This window comes from Rhinichthys klamathensis, unplaced genomic scaffold (assembly GCF_029890125.1).
Source record: "Rhinichthys klamathensis goyatoka isolate OS25496 unplaced genomic scaffold, OSU_Roscu_1.1 h1tg000005l_1, whole genome shotgun sequence".
Classification (NCBI taxonomy): Eukaryota; Metazoa; Chordata; class Actinopteri; order Cypriniformes; family Leuciscidae; genus Rhinichthys; species Rhinichthys klamathensis.
Genome location: NW_026606558.1, coordinates 2,354,366 through 2,369,828, shown reverse-complemented (window position 1 = coordinate 2,369,828; position 15,463 = coordinate 2,354,366). Strand labels below are relative to the sequence as shown.

At 37.7% G+C, this 15,463-nt stretch overlaps 1 protein-coding gene across 1 annotated transcript in view; it reads left to right on the top strand.

Annotated features, from left to right (window-relative positions):
* pard6a (par-6 family cell polarity regulator alpha) overlaps window positions 1-15,463 on the top strand; it is a 28,497-nt gene that overhangs the window by 330 nt on the left and 12,704 nt on the right. Inside the window, exon 2 of the mRNA XM_056255139.1 lies at window positions 4,042-4,264. Within this exon, the coding sequence (XP_056111114.1) occupies window positions 4,042-4,264 (223 nt within the window). The remainder of the gene's footprint in view (window positions 1-4,041; window positions 4,265-15,463) is intronic.

Here is a 15,463-nt window from a genome sequence, read left to right as displayed (position 1 = left end):
GGAGGGCTTTCAATCCGGCGCATCACCAGTGTAGGGGTTTGTGTACTAATCCATCCATAGAGAGAAACGCTGATGGTGCTGTATGTGTCAGACTACGAGGCGCGAGACGAGCGCGTTTGGCTGGGATCATTATGACAGCAGGTCTCTGTTCGGTTCGTGTGATGTGATATGCGGTTCTGGTGCAGTGTGAAGAAGTCTATACCAATAGACAGACGTGCGCAATGAGGCGATTGGGCCCTGTTGATCGATTATGCATGTTACGTATACCAATAGCCAAGATCCGAATCCCGCAGTCCAAGAGGAATCAGCTCGTAATGATGCATGTGAGAGGCATTAATCATATCAGTAGAGCTGTGTACAACATAAATTCGATAAGACGCTGGTTCAGGGACTTCACCTAAAATAAATTAGCCTGTTTTCATCAATTAACAGGTATTAATAAGAAAGAAAGAAAAGAAAAAACTAGCAAAAGTGCAGCTGTTTGGGATTCAATTCAGCTGGCACGAGGCCACAGGTGATCATAATCTTGCTGATGTTGAGTGCTACAGCACTATTGCGAGTGATATTGCTCTATAAAAATTTAAATATCTCACGTTTCATCAAATATTAACTGGTTAGTTTGTATATTTCTACTCTGCTGGTGAAAATAGTTCCAAAAGAAGCTAAAACATTAAGCATTGATTGTCGCCAAGCAACACAAACTAAAAGCCGGACTGGATCGATGTCTATGATTCCCCCCCCGGCAAAGCGTTCTGTAATCTGTGTGTGTTGACAAATCAGGTCCTGCCTCGAAATCGGGTCTCTGTTAGCTCCAGCTACACTGCTACATCTATGAACAGTGAAACGTGCCTCATAATAGTCGACCAAACGTTAGTTGATGATGAGAAGAAGCCTGGTTCAGTTGGTTGACAATTTTAATTGGTCAGTTGGTCGCAAAAAAACTTAGATAAAAAACTCTTAACATATGTATCCGGTCCTACTCAACCTGCTCCGAGCGGTATTCAAACCGGGTTCTCCGTCATGGGAGGGGGGTGCGCTAACAAGGACACTTGCCTCTTGAGGCCAGGGGAGTGAGGTTTACACACACAGCGCTTACTGGCCTACGTCCGTTACACTCACCCCCTAAACCTCACTCCCATCCGGGTCATGGCACCAAATGTAACCGGTCCTACTCAACCCGCTCCGAGCGGGATTCAAACCGGGGTGTCCGGCGTGGGAGGCCTCTTGAGGCCAGGGGAATGAGGTTTACACACACAGCTCTTAGTGGCCTATGTCCGTTACACAGATAAATGTGAACAATTATGATGTGTATGTATATCCAAGTGTTCGTGCAAAGAGAAGGAAAAAAAGATTTTTAGTTGATTTGGCTTATTTTAAGTAATCGTGTGGCCCCTTTGGAAGTTTGCTGAGGCCCCCTATTGGGCCTTGGCCCCTGGTTGAGAACTGTTGTTTTAGAAGACCAGCTGTTGTTAATAGTACGTCTGTTGATCTCAGACCATACAGATGTGTAAACACGTCTCATTTATGGCAGGAAACAATCTTTAGTACATTACATATGATAGTGCACAAATGAATATCAACAGGCAAATTGGAAGAAAATCTACTGTCGTATTGATATTTTAAATATTTCATGTTTTTATTACTTTCCTCATCATAGCCTCTTATTATTACTAAGACACAGACACTTATTGTTGGCCTCTGGTGTATGGGAGTTTGTTGTTGTCAGTGTGCTCAGTATACTTATTGAAAAACCTCAACCACAATCTGCCAAACAGAGTAGGATATGTTTTATTATCTATACTTTCTTGAGAAATGTTAGGCGGGCATAGATGTGTGTGAATTGAAAGATGAGAATAGTAAACACAGGAGGGTCGTCTAGTAGGATTCCAGTGAAGTTCCAGGCCTGGAGGTGATATAGTGTCTTTTTTGTTATTATTTTTGCCTTAACTAGCTAATTTAATAACTCGAATCTTCCTGCATGAGGTTTTGGTTTTCATAACAGGCAGTATAATGTGTTTGGTGACACTCTTTTCTTCCTGAGAGGAAATTGGTAGGAACTGTTTTCTTTTCTACTTTTCCAGCTTTTAATGGGATCCTGTCTCATATTAGGCTATCTATCGCTTACTCATTGCAAAGGCATTTTTTAGTGCACAAGTAGTTTGAGGTTTGTGTTGAGCAATTTATAGTGATGTCTTTTTTCCAAGAGGCTATTCTTTTATTGGTAAAGTATGACAGGTATGACCTTTTTATCTGTATTGCCATGGTTACTGTGGTGGTGATCCCACATAACAGCTCAAATGAAAATTTTTTTTTGGGTGAACTCAATTTGTTCCAAAATAAGATTATTATAGAATAATAGCTCCAATGTAATTTTAGTACAAATGCAATTATTTCAAAGGTGTTGATGCTTGTTATAAAGGGGGGAGGTGATGATGTAAATGTTTACAAGTGGGATGATGAATATGTTCAAATATGTTACGCAATGCGTGTGAGGTAAACTAAAAATAATTTTATTGACACTTGGGAGAATTTATTTTACGTCTGTAATCTGACATATTTTTGAAAGAAACAGAATACTATTCAAGAAGGAAAAAAAAAATGTAAGACCTGATTTTATCCATCATGAATTGATTGGACTATAAAAGTAGTCATATGACAACTTCAACTCAACGGTATAAAAAAAGAAAGAAGAAAACCAATATGTCTGAAAGCTTCAGTCCCTAGATGTCAATGTCCTTCATTCTTATTATCGACCACAGGAAAATGCCTTTGGTTTTATTTTTGTGAATGGGAACATGGCACCTTAAAAAACACCCCATGTGACCTACTGAATGACCTTATTCAAATGATCCAAAATATGATCTTCCTCTCCATCTCCATATGCAAGTTATTCTTCTTGCATACAGGAGAAAATCTTTGGCCCAGACGCAGTTCCTCTTCATAAACTGAGCAATCTGACAGATTTTGTCCAATATGTTCAGCTGAGCTCTTGAGATGAATTCCCCATCCGTGTGTGTGTGTGTGTGTGTGTGAGTGTGTGTGTGGTCTGGAGAAGCTCAGCTTTTTAATGCCATTGTTCTCATCTTTCTTTTTATCTGTAGCACTTGATTAGATTGACCCTCCCTTTGTTCCTCATTGCTTTTTTTTTTACCTTAATGGCTTCCTCAGAGCTGCAAGTGCACATCAAACAACTCTGCAGCTGCAGGAGCAAGTAAAATCGGTACAAAGAACTGCCAATGAATGTGTATGCATGCCCAAGTCACTGTCTAAGGGGTCGTTTACACGACTTTTTATGCATCGTTTTGGCCTTTCATTTACACGAGAACAGTGTTTTGGGGGCCTGAAAATGCAAACTATTGTAAACAGGATTCAAAATGTCTGAAAACTACACCCTTATCGCCGCGGTGTAAACTACAAAAAAACGCAAATTTGTGAAAACGGTGATGTCATGCACATGCATATTACATGTTCAGTCTTTAGGCGCTTAGTTTTTCTTTACAAAGTAACATCGCTACCTACTGGCCTGGCATGCATAATGATACAGTGTTTTTAGTAGTTTTTGCGGATCCGTGTGAAGAGGAATCTTGTTGTCAATGTTGTTGTCTGTTTGTAAAAAACGCAAAGGAAAACATTTCTGTTTTTAATACATCTTTGTCATGTAAACGACTAAACTCAGTTTCAATGGGAAACTCTTTCCAGAAATTGGAATTCACCCTTCGCAGGGAGTTTGATTGACAGGCGATCTGACCAATTTTTGTCCGACAAAGCAGTCAGGAGAGTTAGTAGATTAACGTCGGTGGATTTGAACTTGAGAAACGGTGTGTACTGATGTCTTTCCACAGTTGAGCGGCATCGCTTGTCAGACATAGCAACAGTAACTAAAGGGGTCTTTACGAACGGTCAATTGTCATTAATAAAAGTTCTAACATTTCTTACAGGGTCGTGATCTGTCATAATTAATCTAGCAAGCTAAGCGCTGTGCATCAAGAGCTTATTTTGTGTGTATTGATATGATTTAACATGTTTGTGGTTGTCCTGCAGTTTGAGGCGGAGTACCGAAGGTTTGCCCTGAAGAAGAAGGGAGCTGGGGGCTTCCAGGAATTCTACCAACTGCTTCAAACCATTCACAGAATCCCCGGAGTGGACGTGCTGCTGGGATATGCCGACATCCACGGAGATCTTCTTCCAATTAACAATGATGACAACTTCCACAAAGCACTGTCCTCAGCAAATCCGCTGCTTCGAATTATCATTCAAAAAAGAGGTGAGTCGCTAAACTTTATGCACATTTGCATATCATCCTCATATGCAAAGAGGTCATTCATTGGTTGATACTGTTTTGGAGCTTGAAGGCAAAGTGTGTCAACCTTTAACTTTCATCTTACCAGGGTCAAACTAGGAAACTAAATGGTGCTAAAGGGTTTTTATGATGAAACGCATTTTTTTGCATACTCGGAAAAGGAATATGCATGCAGCATAGCTGATGCATGTTGTTGTTTGTGTGTATGAGAGAGTTGGGCATTAAATTATATATCGGTTTTTGCTGTCATATGTCGTTATCCATATTTGACTCCGGAGGGAATAAAAAGTAATTCCAGCAGTGTAATGTTGTGCATAAGGATGAGGACAGTTATGGGATATGATGAGATGTTATGATGGGTGGGCGTCAGCGTTAGATGGTGCCAGTCGGGGGCCCATCTCTGTTTTATGGCTGCGCTGCGCCAGCCCGAGGTGCTGAGTCTGATAGCGGTGCGGAGGAGTGATGAGCCCACACCCTCATCTCTCTCTCTCTCTCTCTCTCTCTCTCTCTCTCTCTCTCTCTCTCTCTCTCTCTCTCTCTCTCTCTCTCTCTCTCTCTCTCTCTCTCTCTCTCTCTCTCTCTCTCTCTCTCTCTTCCTGTCCCTCCTTGTCTTGTCTTTCTGTCATCTTCACAACCCTCTCGCTCTCCCTCCCGTTTCTTCATCACTCTTAATGCCTCAATGATTTTTATTACATTTGAACCGCAGCAATGAGGAAATGTTTCTCTAATGCTATTACCGGTAGGAATGTTTTTCTCGATTTCAAAATGTTCTTTTCTTTATTTCATTGTTCTGTTAGTTTACGCCACCCTTTCTAATCCACTGTGAAAGAAACTGAGCTCTATTGTTCCTAGTTTTAAAAGACTCAAAAAAGAACAATTTTATTTAGAAAAGGGATCAAATCAGATTAATGAATCTAAAATTGCATGTTAGTTACTATTTGAACATCATGTTTCAACTAGCTCTTACAGCTATGGATTATGGATTTAATTATTTATTCCTGTGATGGCAAATTTTCAGTGTCACATGATCCTTCAGAAATCATTCTAATATGCTTCTTTGAAGCTCAAGAAACATTTCTTATTGTTATCAACTACTTTGTTGACTACTTTTGAAACCATTTTTTTTTCAGGATTCTTTGATGAATAGAAAGTAAAAAAATATATATTTATTTGAAATATATGTTTTGTAACATTAGAAATGTCTTTACTGTCACTTTTAATCAGTTTAATAAATTAAAATAAATTAAATCTAAATAGAAATATTAAAAAAAAAAAAACTGTAAAGCATGACAAGAGCACATAGAGAATTACTAAAACTTTAAAGGGATAGTTCACCCTGAAATGAAAATGCTGTCATCATATACTCACCCTCAAGTTGTTCCAAATCTGAATTAATTTCTTCTGCTGAATACAAAAGAAGATATTTTGAAGAATATGGGTAACCAGACAGTTGATGGACCCCATTGACTTCCATACTATGGAAAAAACATATTCTTCAAAATATGTATGTACAAAAAAGAAATTAATACATTTTTGGAACAACTTTAGGGTGAGTAAATGATGATAGAATTTTATTTTAATTCATTTAATTAAATCACATTAAATAAACTTAAAATATAAAAATAAAAGCTAATTCAAAATATTAATAAATACTATAATAATACTAAAATAACACTGCTCAAGCAATCTTTGGATGCAGATTCAGTGTGTGCCTCGTGATGTATAATGTAGTTTTTGGGGAAGTTGTGGTAATTATCTGTAAAATGTCACTGCTCTGTTGTGGAGCTGTGGATGATGTTTTTGGCTGCCTGTCATGTATGGACTGGAATACCTGAATGTGAACAAACACAATTTTAAGTCTTAAGTAAAAAAAAATAAATAAAAAAAAGTATTGAAGCATGTTTTACAAGAAAATACTTTTTCAGTCTTTCTACTTAAGAGTGTGTTCACATTTGTAGATTGATTCTCTTGGTTCTTTTGGTCAGGACCAAAAAAGAAAATGCATTTAGTCATGGTTCACTTGGCGTGCACACCGTACGTTCTTAACACCGAACACAAAAAACGGCTTTAATGATGTATAGTGTATTCACTTGTTTATTGTGCAGTAAGCAGCATTCACACTTATTCAAATGAACCGCACAAACAGCGCAATGGCACCAGAGTTCGTTTTAATCGAACCAAACATGCCAAGTGTGAACACACCCAAAATTGAACGTTTAATTCAATGCTTTACTTGGCTAATTCTATGCAATTATTTGTGAAATTTACTAGCAATTCCTGAGTGAAAATTGTTTTTCACACCAATTGTTTTCAGTGCATCAATAAACAATATGCTATATAGGATATATATAGCCTATATTTACAGTGCACTTGTACAGCTATTGGACTTTGGAAAGTGGATTACTTCAGAAGGCAATGTCTTTGGCATGAACTAGTAGACAGTGTGAGTTCTTTTAGGACAGACTTGTTTCAGATTGGAAGTCAGCATAGTGTGTGTGTTTCTGTGTTTTAATTCCCCCCCCCCCCCCCCCCCCCCCCCCCTTGTCCTTGTACCAGCTCCCTTCCCAGTACTCAAGAACCCTACTGCAGATTTCTGGTAGCCGGCCTTTCAGTGCGGATCATTTTAATCAAGCCCTATTTGAAGCAGGGGGGAGGAAAGCCACATTTCCAGAGAGGGCTTATCGCTGTGGCAGCCGGGAACAGTTTTTAGAGGGGCTGTCAGTGGGTGATGACAGCTTCATCTTCTCCATGGGAGAAAAATCTGGGTTTTGCATCACGTTTGCTTCTAGTGTAACGGAGGCCCGCTCGTAAATAGGCGTGCGAGTAAACCTCACTCCCCTGGCCTCAAGAGGCGCACTAGCAAGTGACGCTAGAGGCTGTGCAAAAAAAACGTATTGTCGCAAATTGGTCATTCATCCACGTTGGTCAATGATGTCGTGCACATGGTGGAGAAATAACTTCTTTTAATGAATCTGTTTGAGATCGAATTAATGCTAGATGTTTTGCTATAAATTACGAGCATGGCATCTGAGGACTATTTCAAATTTTTCTCAGTTATTTTGCTTTATTTCCAGATTCAATCATAGGTACTTATGTACTAGAGCACGTTCGCACATGCGCTGCAGCGCACTATTCAAAAACTAGTTGAACTGCTGATAACTACAGAACTTGCGACCATAGTTGGCTAACAATGGTTTTGGGGAAACCCACGGTGCGAGTAGAACCGGAGGGGTTGCATTAGTACCGTGGCCCGGGTGGTAGTGAGGTTTAGGGGGGTGAGTGTAACGGAGGCCTGCTAGTAAGAGCTGTGCGAGTAAACCTCACTTCCCTCATGAGTGACTGACACTCGGAGCAGTGCGAGGAGAACCGGAGGGGTTACACTAGCTTTAATGTGGCTTGCTATGCTAGATTTGTAGAGTACCCACAATTCCCATGTACTGCTGTGCTTATTGTTTAGATCACTTAGGTCGCTTTCACTCCTTCCACCTTAGTCTTTATTAATGTACCTACTTATCACAGCTCTGACTCTCTTCAAATCATGATAAAAGCATCTGGGTGACAAATGCTTACTTTACTTCCCTCTGATCAGTAATACTAGATAACACCAGTTCATTTTACAGCGTGGTGCTTCACATGAGCTTCCCCTATAACTGTGAGGTAGGTTATTCAAGAGACTATGGGATACTGATGTAATTTTACTGTGTAGTGCTAGTGCATTTATTGAGGTATTTTAGCTTATTATTGTAGCTCAGGGGTGCCCAATCCTGTTCCTGGAGATCTAACCCTGATCAGACACACCTGAAACAGCTGATCAAGATCTTCAGGAGCACTTGGTAATTACAAACGGGTGTGTTGGACAGGTGCTGCAGGTAGGTAGATCTCCAGGAACAGGATCGGGCACCCCTGCTGCAGGTTATATGACGTTTGACGTTGTCAGCAAAAGAACAGGAACTAACAACTGGCGGGACATGTTTTTAGGAATGTGTTTTTAAATGCACCAGCGTGATGATGCCTGCGCATTTGAACCGAAAACGCCGCCCATCTGGGAGAGCAACTGTGCGGCTGAACATTTAATATGGATATCTGCAAATATAAATGGCCGTGTTGGATTTATATTGTGAGGAATAGTTCACACAAAAATGTAAATTCTCATCATTTGAATGTCCTGAATGAATGTCATAATTGACAAAAAGCAGCATGACGAAGCTTAGTACTCCACGAGATGCCAGGTTTGACATCAATGGTTCTTGTGACCAAATTGGATTTTGTTCACATTTTCAGTGAGTCATTTTTCTGTTCATCAGAGGCATCAAAACACTTGGAATATAGTTCACAAGTCATATGGACTACTTTTTCTTTTTTTTTTCTTCTTTTTTTTTTGCTTGACAGACTTGATCGCCGTTTATTTTCACTGTACAGAAAAGAATAGCTTTGACATGCTGTTAAACATTCCCTTTTATGGTCTGTAAAAAAATGTCCTGTTTAATTTACGTGGAAAAATACGCCAACTAGGGTTGAAAATATATATATTTTTCATCATACTGGTTTACAATATGAGTGTGAGTAAATGATGACAAATTGATTAATTTTCATTTTTAGCCTAACTACATATCTGACAAATGTTTGTAAAAAAAAGTCAAATTAATATATTGCTTTATTTGAACTTCAAGCAAATTAACTACAATATTTGAGTTTGAGTTGCGTTTGGGTTTACATATTTGTCTATTCAATGTTTATAATAATCCCAGTAACACAATCACGCAGAAGCCGAGAACAAACACAGCTGTTTTTAAGGTTTTCTGCTAGCCATAAATGTAACACACTGGTCGTGAATAGATTGATTGACACGAGGACGTGATGTATCCCGTGAGCTGGTGGGATTATCAGAGGTCCCTAATCAGATCTCGACCCCATCCGCATATCTCTGATTGGGGCTTTTAGACTGAGACAGAGATTGATCTGGCTTTTAGTATGAGCTCATCCCACTGAGTGGTCATACACTCATTCACCCCAGCAGATAATGGTGTTCCCTGAGCAGATGGGGACCAGTTACACACAGCCATGCAACTTTTGGGGGACCAATAGGGAGAAACATAAAACATTTTATTGCAATAAATTAGTTCATTTTGAATTCACAGGATATATAATATCCCCTGCTGTGAATCTGTCATGGTTTGATATAAGTCATGCCATCACTCTTGATATTAATTTTTTCTAATACTTTATCAAGGTTCATTGAGCAGTGTGAAGGAAGTGTTTACCCTCAAGCTAAAAGTGACGAAGCATGTGATTGTTCCATATACCCATCATATCTGTTTACACAGACACATCCCCTAGTTTGTATGACATACTGCAGAATATCTTTTTTATTATTATTTAAAAGCAAAAAAATTAGCAAATTAGATGAATTATTATTAATTTTTAAATATTTTTTATATTTAAACATTTTATATTTGTTGTATTTATCTATTTCATGTGATATGGTTTGCAAATGTGTGTTTTTTTTTTTCAAATTCTATAAAATTTGTTGAGGATGAATGGTCCTTTGTTTTTGTTTTTTGAGCTCATCCAATATGGACAATTTAAAAGGTATTGCAGCATCAAGGTTGTGGGTCGCTTCCCAGGAAAGAAACAAAAAGAAATCTACTATTTTAGCCTCTTTGGGGGAAAAAGTTTGTAAAAAGTGCAGAGTTTCAAAATTACTTGTTTCATGAAACTTGCGATATACAGTATATTAAATAAATGAATGAATATATAAAATTTCCTGCCGCAGTGTAAATGTAAAGATGCTATACACTCTTTTCATAGGAGTGGCAGACTTGACAAAGAAAGAGAAATCTCAAAGAAAAGATGAGGAACAGAAGTGTAACAAAGACACTGGGTTTTTTTAACTGTCAAAGCTCTCTAGGTTTTCTCTCCACGCTGAGAACGCATGGCTAATAAGACAGGCACTTCAAGAGAGACCCCAGTGCCTAGAGATGGGGTTTTTTGTTGGCTGTCACACAGGATGTGTGTGTGTGTTTGTGTGTGTGTGCGACTATATTGAATTCAAGAGAAACTCTGTGTCTTATTAGTAACTGGCACTGTCTATATGCAGAAACCTCTTTGAAGCAAAATAGTTTTCTGTACTATCTCCCTTTTCTCAAAACATCTTGGTTGAATGAGTCGAGTGTGTGGCAGTGTGTCCTCCGCTAATAAGTGAGGAAAATCTCATGTGGCATGCTGGTGTAAACCCCATTGGCTTTATTGCTGGTGTTAGAAGTAAGTGGAAGAGTGGGAAGGATATTTCCCCACATGCCCATTCTGTGCACAATGATCTGAGGATTCAGCAGCTGCTCTGCACCCATAGTGTGTGTGTGTGTGTGTGTGTGTGTGTGTGTTCATGCCTGCACTTGTTTATGCTTAATGACTTTGCTATGTATAGTACACAGGGTTATCTGGATGGCATGTCGATGTACCATGCTGTTTTTGTTTTGACATCTTGGATGATATGGAAACATCATCTCAACAGTTAACATCAAAAAATAATCCATTTGCACTGTGCTGCTTTGAAAGTGCTCCAAAAAAGAGTCATGAAAAACAGATGACAGAAAAGGAAAGAAAAAGAAAGAGATCCAGTGGAAAGAAAGATACTGTAACATGTTTTGTATTTTAACACTGTTTCATACTTATCACATTGTCTTTGTTTCCTGTTGTAAGGACATTTTGAAGGAAGTTCACCCAAATGAAAGTACTGTCATTTATTTTCACACCCTCAAGTCGTTCCAAAACTGTATGTTACTATTTTTTCCTTGAAAAACTAAAGGGGAAATGTTGAAGCACTTTCCGTTCAAGGACAGTTCATATTGACCTAAGCTGTCAAGCTTCAAATAGGTCTAAATCAGTGGCGGCTAGTGGGTTTTAAAATAGAGGCACACAAAATTTTAGCGGTCGGATCCCCTCCCAATGATTTTTTTTAACTGCTTTAAAATGGCTTTTTTTGTCACTTTTAGACAGAAAATGTCTTTTTTGGCTTCTTTTCCAGCCTGTCACTTGAAGCAAAAATCCATCCTTCTGTCCTTTAAATGTCCGTTTCGGGCATTTAGTGAAGCTGTTTGCTGTAGTCTTGCTTCATTTTTAATTTTGTAGCTGTTGTTCGAATGGTAGTTTGATAAATTTGTTTGTAATCAAATATTCAATACCTTCTCTACTCTCCATACGTAGTTGGTACATCAGCGGTAGCAGTTCAAACGAATATCACGTGATTTACGTCTCTTCGATGATTGGTTGATATACCAAGGAAGGCTAGCCTCCTCTGCCATGTTACTTTTCTTAACACTTCTAATCGCTGAAAGCGAAATACTCGATGGTGATTGGGAAAAAAAATATTTACCAACAGAGGCTATGGATTTGCCTCCCACTCTTTCCCTATCCCCTCAGACTCGCGTTTCACAGATTCGGCACATTCGGGGAAGAGCGCGGTGGTTACACTGAAATTATAATCGATAAAAACAGATTCTGAGACATGAAATCAATAACTGTGACTTTTGTTAACATTAAATCGTCCTTCTCCCATTTTCACCTCAAAATTTTGGGTAGGCTGTGCCTCCCCTGACGAGCCGTCACTGGTCAAAATAACACCTTAAAAGGACCATCAAAAAAGTCCAACTAGTACAAATTGTGTTCTATATTAGAATATCTATAGGATAGCTTTATGCAAGGAACAGAAAGAAAATGTAGTTTTAGTCACAATTTAATTTAATGTTTCAATTCAAATGTTGAATCAATGCATTGTGTGCTTTTTTGCAATGACATCAAACCTACAGTCATTGATCAAAAGTTTAGGATATATAAGAATATTTTTCTAAATAAATGAATACTTTTATTCAGCAAAGATGTATTAAATTAATCAAAAGTGACAGTAAAGACTTCTACATTGTTACAAAAGTTTTCTATTTCAAATAAATGCTGTTCTTTTGAAAGTTCTATTTATCAAAAAATCCTGGATGCTCCGATCTATCTGTATCAGCCAATAATCACATTCAATGATTTATGTGTTAATGTCAAGCCCTGGTCATCATGTCAAGCATTAAAAATAACAAAGTAAATCAATAAATTGCATTACTTTTGGTGGTCGTATTGGCTCCAAAAATCCGGATCGGAGCATCTCTAATTTCTAAAGCATCATTTGACACTAAAGACTGGAGTAATGATGCTGAAAATATAGCTTCACAGGAATAAATCACATTTTAAAATACATTCAAATAGAAAAGTTATTTTAAAATTGTAATAACTTTTCACAATGTTACTGTTTTTACTAATGCAGCCTGGATGAGGTTCCAAAAACATAAAAAGATATTTCCAACCCCAACATTTTGAACGGTAGTGTAGCTCCACGGCAGAGAATATGGTAGATCAAAGTTAGCATATAGCTTCAGAAAAGTTAGTCTTATAGACTATTTTTTGGAAACTTTTTGACATTCCCGTTCCCCATTCACTTTTATATTGAAAAGCGAGTTTCCCCTGTTGTGTTCCACAGAGGAAAGAAACATGACGAAGAGGAAGTATTTTGGGTGAGCTAGTCCTTTTAAGAGCCAAATCTAATAGCACATACAGGCATGAGAGGTGATCGGTCCAATATTTACATTTGTTTTATCAGTGCACATCTGCTTTACTGTTCCCGACAGGTCAGTAGCCGGTACAGGTACGATACCAAGACAATCAAAGAGCAAATGGAAGCACAAAGGCAGGTTTTGCGATGGATTTACCGGTCTGCTCCACACACTCCACATGTGCACTATCATACCGTAGTGAAGAACACAGCGCGAGACAAACACTGGGGAGATTCCGTGACAGAGATGACATTGCTTCCATTGCGTACTTGCTAAACTGGTTGTGGCTAATGTTAGACTGGGTTCTGATAGTGACCACTCCCTGGATGACATGCATGATGTTTTTCTAGGTTTATTTATAGGGCCATTTGTGAGACACTATGCAAAATTGTTGACACAAATATGCAATACGTTAAAAAGAACAGAAATGTGTTAGACATAAGGGTTTGTGCTGCGCTCGAGAGGGACGGTGCAAAATAAAAAGAATGCTTGCTCGACCTTCCAGCTGTTGACATGCGGATTATGGAGAGAATGCGAGCTGTTCGTATAGTTGCTCTGTAGTCAGCGGCGGTGCTGGGGATTTCTGTTTATCATTCTTTCCATTTAGCAGTGCAAGCATCACCACATGAATGATCCAGGAGAACATATGAGAAGAGAAGAGGATCTTCTCTGTCAGTGTTATCTCATAAACGGCAAAGGTTGGAAGGGGAAACTGCGTTTCCTCATCACCTCAATGAGGAAGTCAACATAGGAAGTACTTTTTGTTTGATTGGGAGAACTTCATTTTACTATTCCATTTTTTAAACTAAGTGGGAGAAGCAACACAAAAGCATGTGAATTCAGATTATTTTATGTATGTCTGTAGTATCAGATTTAGGGTTATATTGTAAGAAAAAGCATGTATTTGCGGCACACAAAAAGAGAACCTGCTGCTGTTTTCCAAGCTCCAAATTTGACCAAAAAAAGTACACATCATAACAGTATCAGACATATACAGTAGTTGCCCACTTGAGCGTATATTTCGGTTTTGTTTAGTTTGCTTTTTTAGCGCATTTTTCTTCTTCTAGCCATAGCAAATACTACAATTAAATTGGAATACATTTTTAGTATGAGAGATTGTCTCTTCTCTATCAAATCAACATCAAATATGAAAGTACTGTAAATATACTCTACTATTCAAAAGTTTGGGATTAGTAAGAACGAAAGAAATTTACACTTTTATTCAGCAAGGACGCATTAAGTTGATCAAAATTGACAGGAAAGACATTTATAATGTTACGAAAGATTTCTATTTTTTTTTTTTTTATTCTTTCACGGTTTCCAGAAAAATATTAAGCAGCACAACTGTTTTTAACATTGATAATAGTAATAAGAATATTAGCATGATTTCTGAAGGATCATGTGACACTGAAGACTGGAGGAATGATGATGAAAATTCAGCTTTACCATCACAGGAATGAATATAAAAAATATTCCAACAGCAAATTATTATATTTTAATAATATTTCCCAATATTACTGCTTTTACTTTATTTTTGATCAAATAAACGGGTAATGCTACTAAATTAACATTAGTTATCTGTGCTTTAGTTAACATGACATGAACTAAGAATAAACAACACTTCTTCAGCATTTATTAATTTTAATGTTGACATTTACTAATACATTATTAAAATCAAACGTTGTTTTTGTTAACATTAGTTAATGCACTGTGAACTAACATGAACAAACAATGAACAACTGGATTTTTATTAACTAACATTAACAAAGAGTAATAATATGTAACAAATATATTGCTCATGGTTAGTTAATACATTAACTAATGTTAACAAATGAAACCTTATTGTAAAGTGTTACCAATAAATGATTTCATTTTCATATTAGCAATAGGCTACATTCACCAACTTTCCCCTCTGAGGTCACTACAGGATCTGCAGAGGCACGAAACCCATCATTAGATAGGACTAAAATAAAATGTTATGAAATATACTACATGCTAGATAACAGAATAAAGAGGAATTCACTACATGACATGGACATTTGTGTCATTTTTGCCCCAGGCCCTGGTTATACACCAGCATAACAGAGAAGACTTGGAATGTAGGGCATGAGTCATAGAATACTTTGTGTTACTTTATATTTTCTTTTCGGTGAACTATGCCTAAATGTAAGCTGTATCTGTGTGCATATATAAGTGTGTGTGTGAGTGTGTGTGTCAGCATTAATCATTTGGGATTAGCAGCCAGTTCTCATCAGCATATGAAGTAATCCCATCACCCAAAAAAAACATCAGTCCCATAGTCATTAGTTCCTGATTCTGAGCACAGGTACACTGCACTCACACTGTCAAAACACTTTATTGCAAGATACAGTATACACTACCACTCAAACGTTTTTTTTGTTTTTGTTTTTGTTTTGCAAAAAATGTATTCCTTTATTCAGCCGGAATGCATTAAGTTGATGCATTTATAATGCATTTAAAAACATTTATATTGTTATTAATTTCTATTCATCAAAGAGTCCTGGATTTTTTTAAATAATAGTTTCCACAACAAATCAGCATATTATGATTT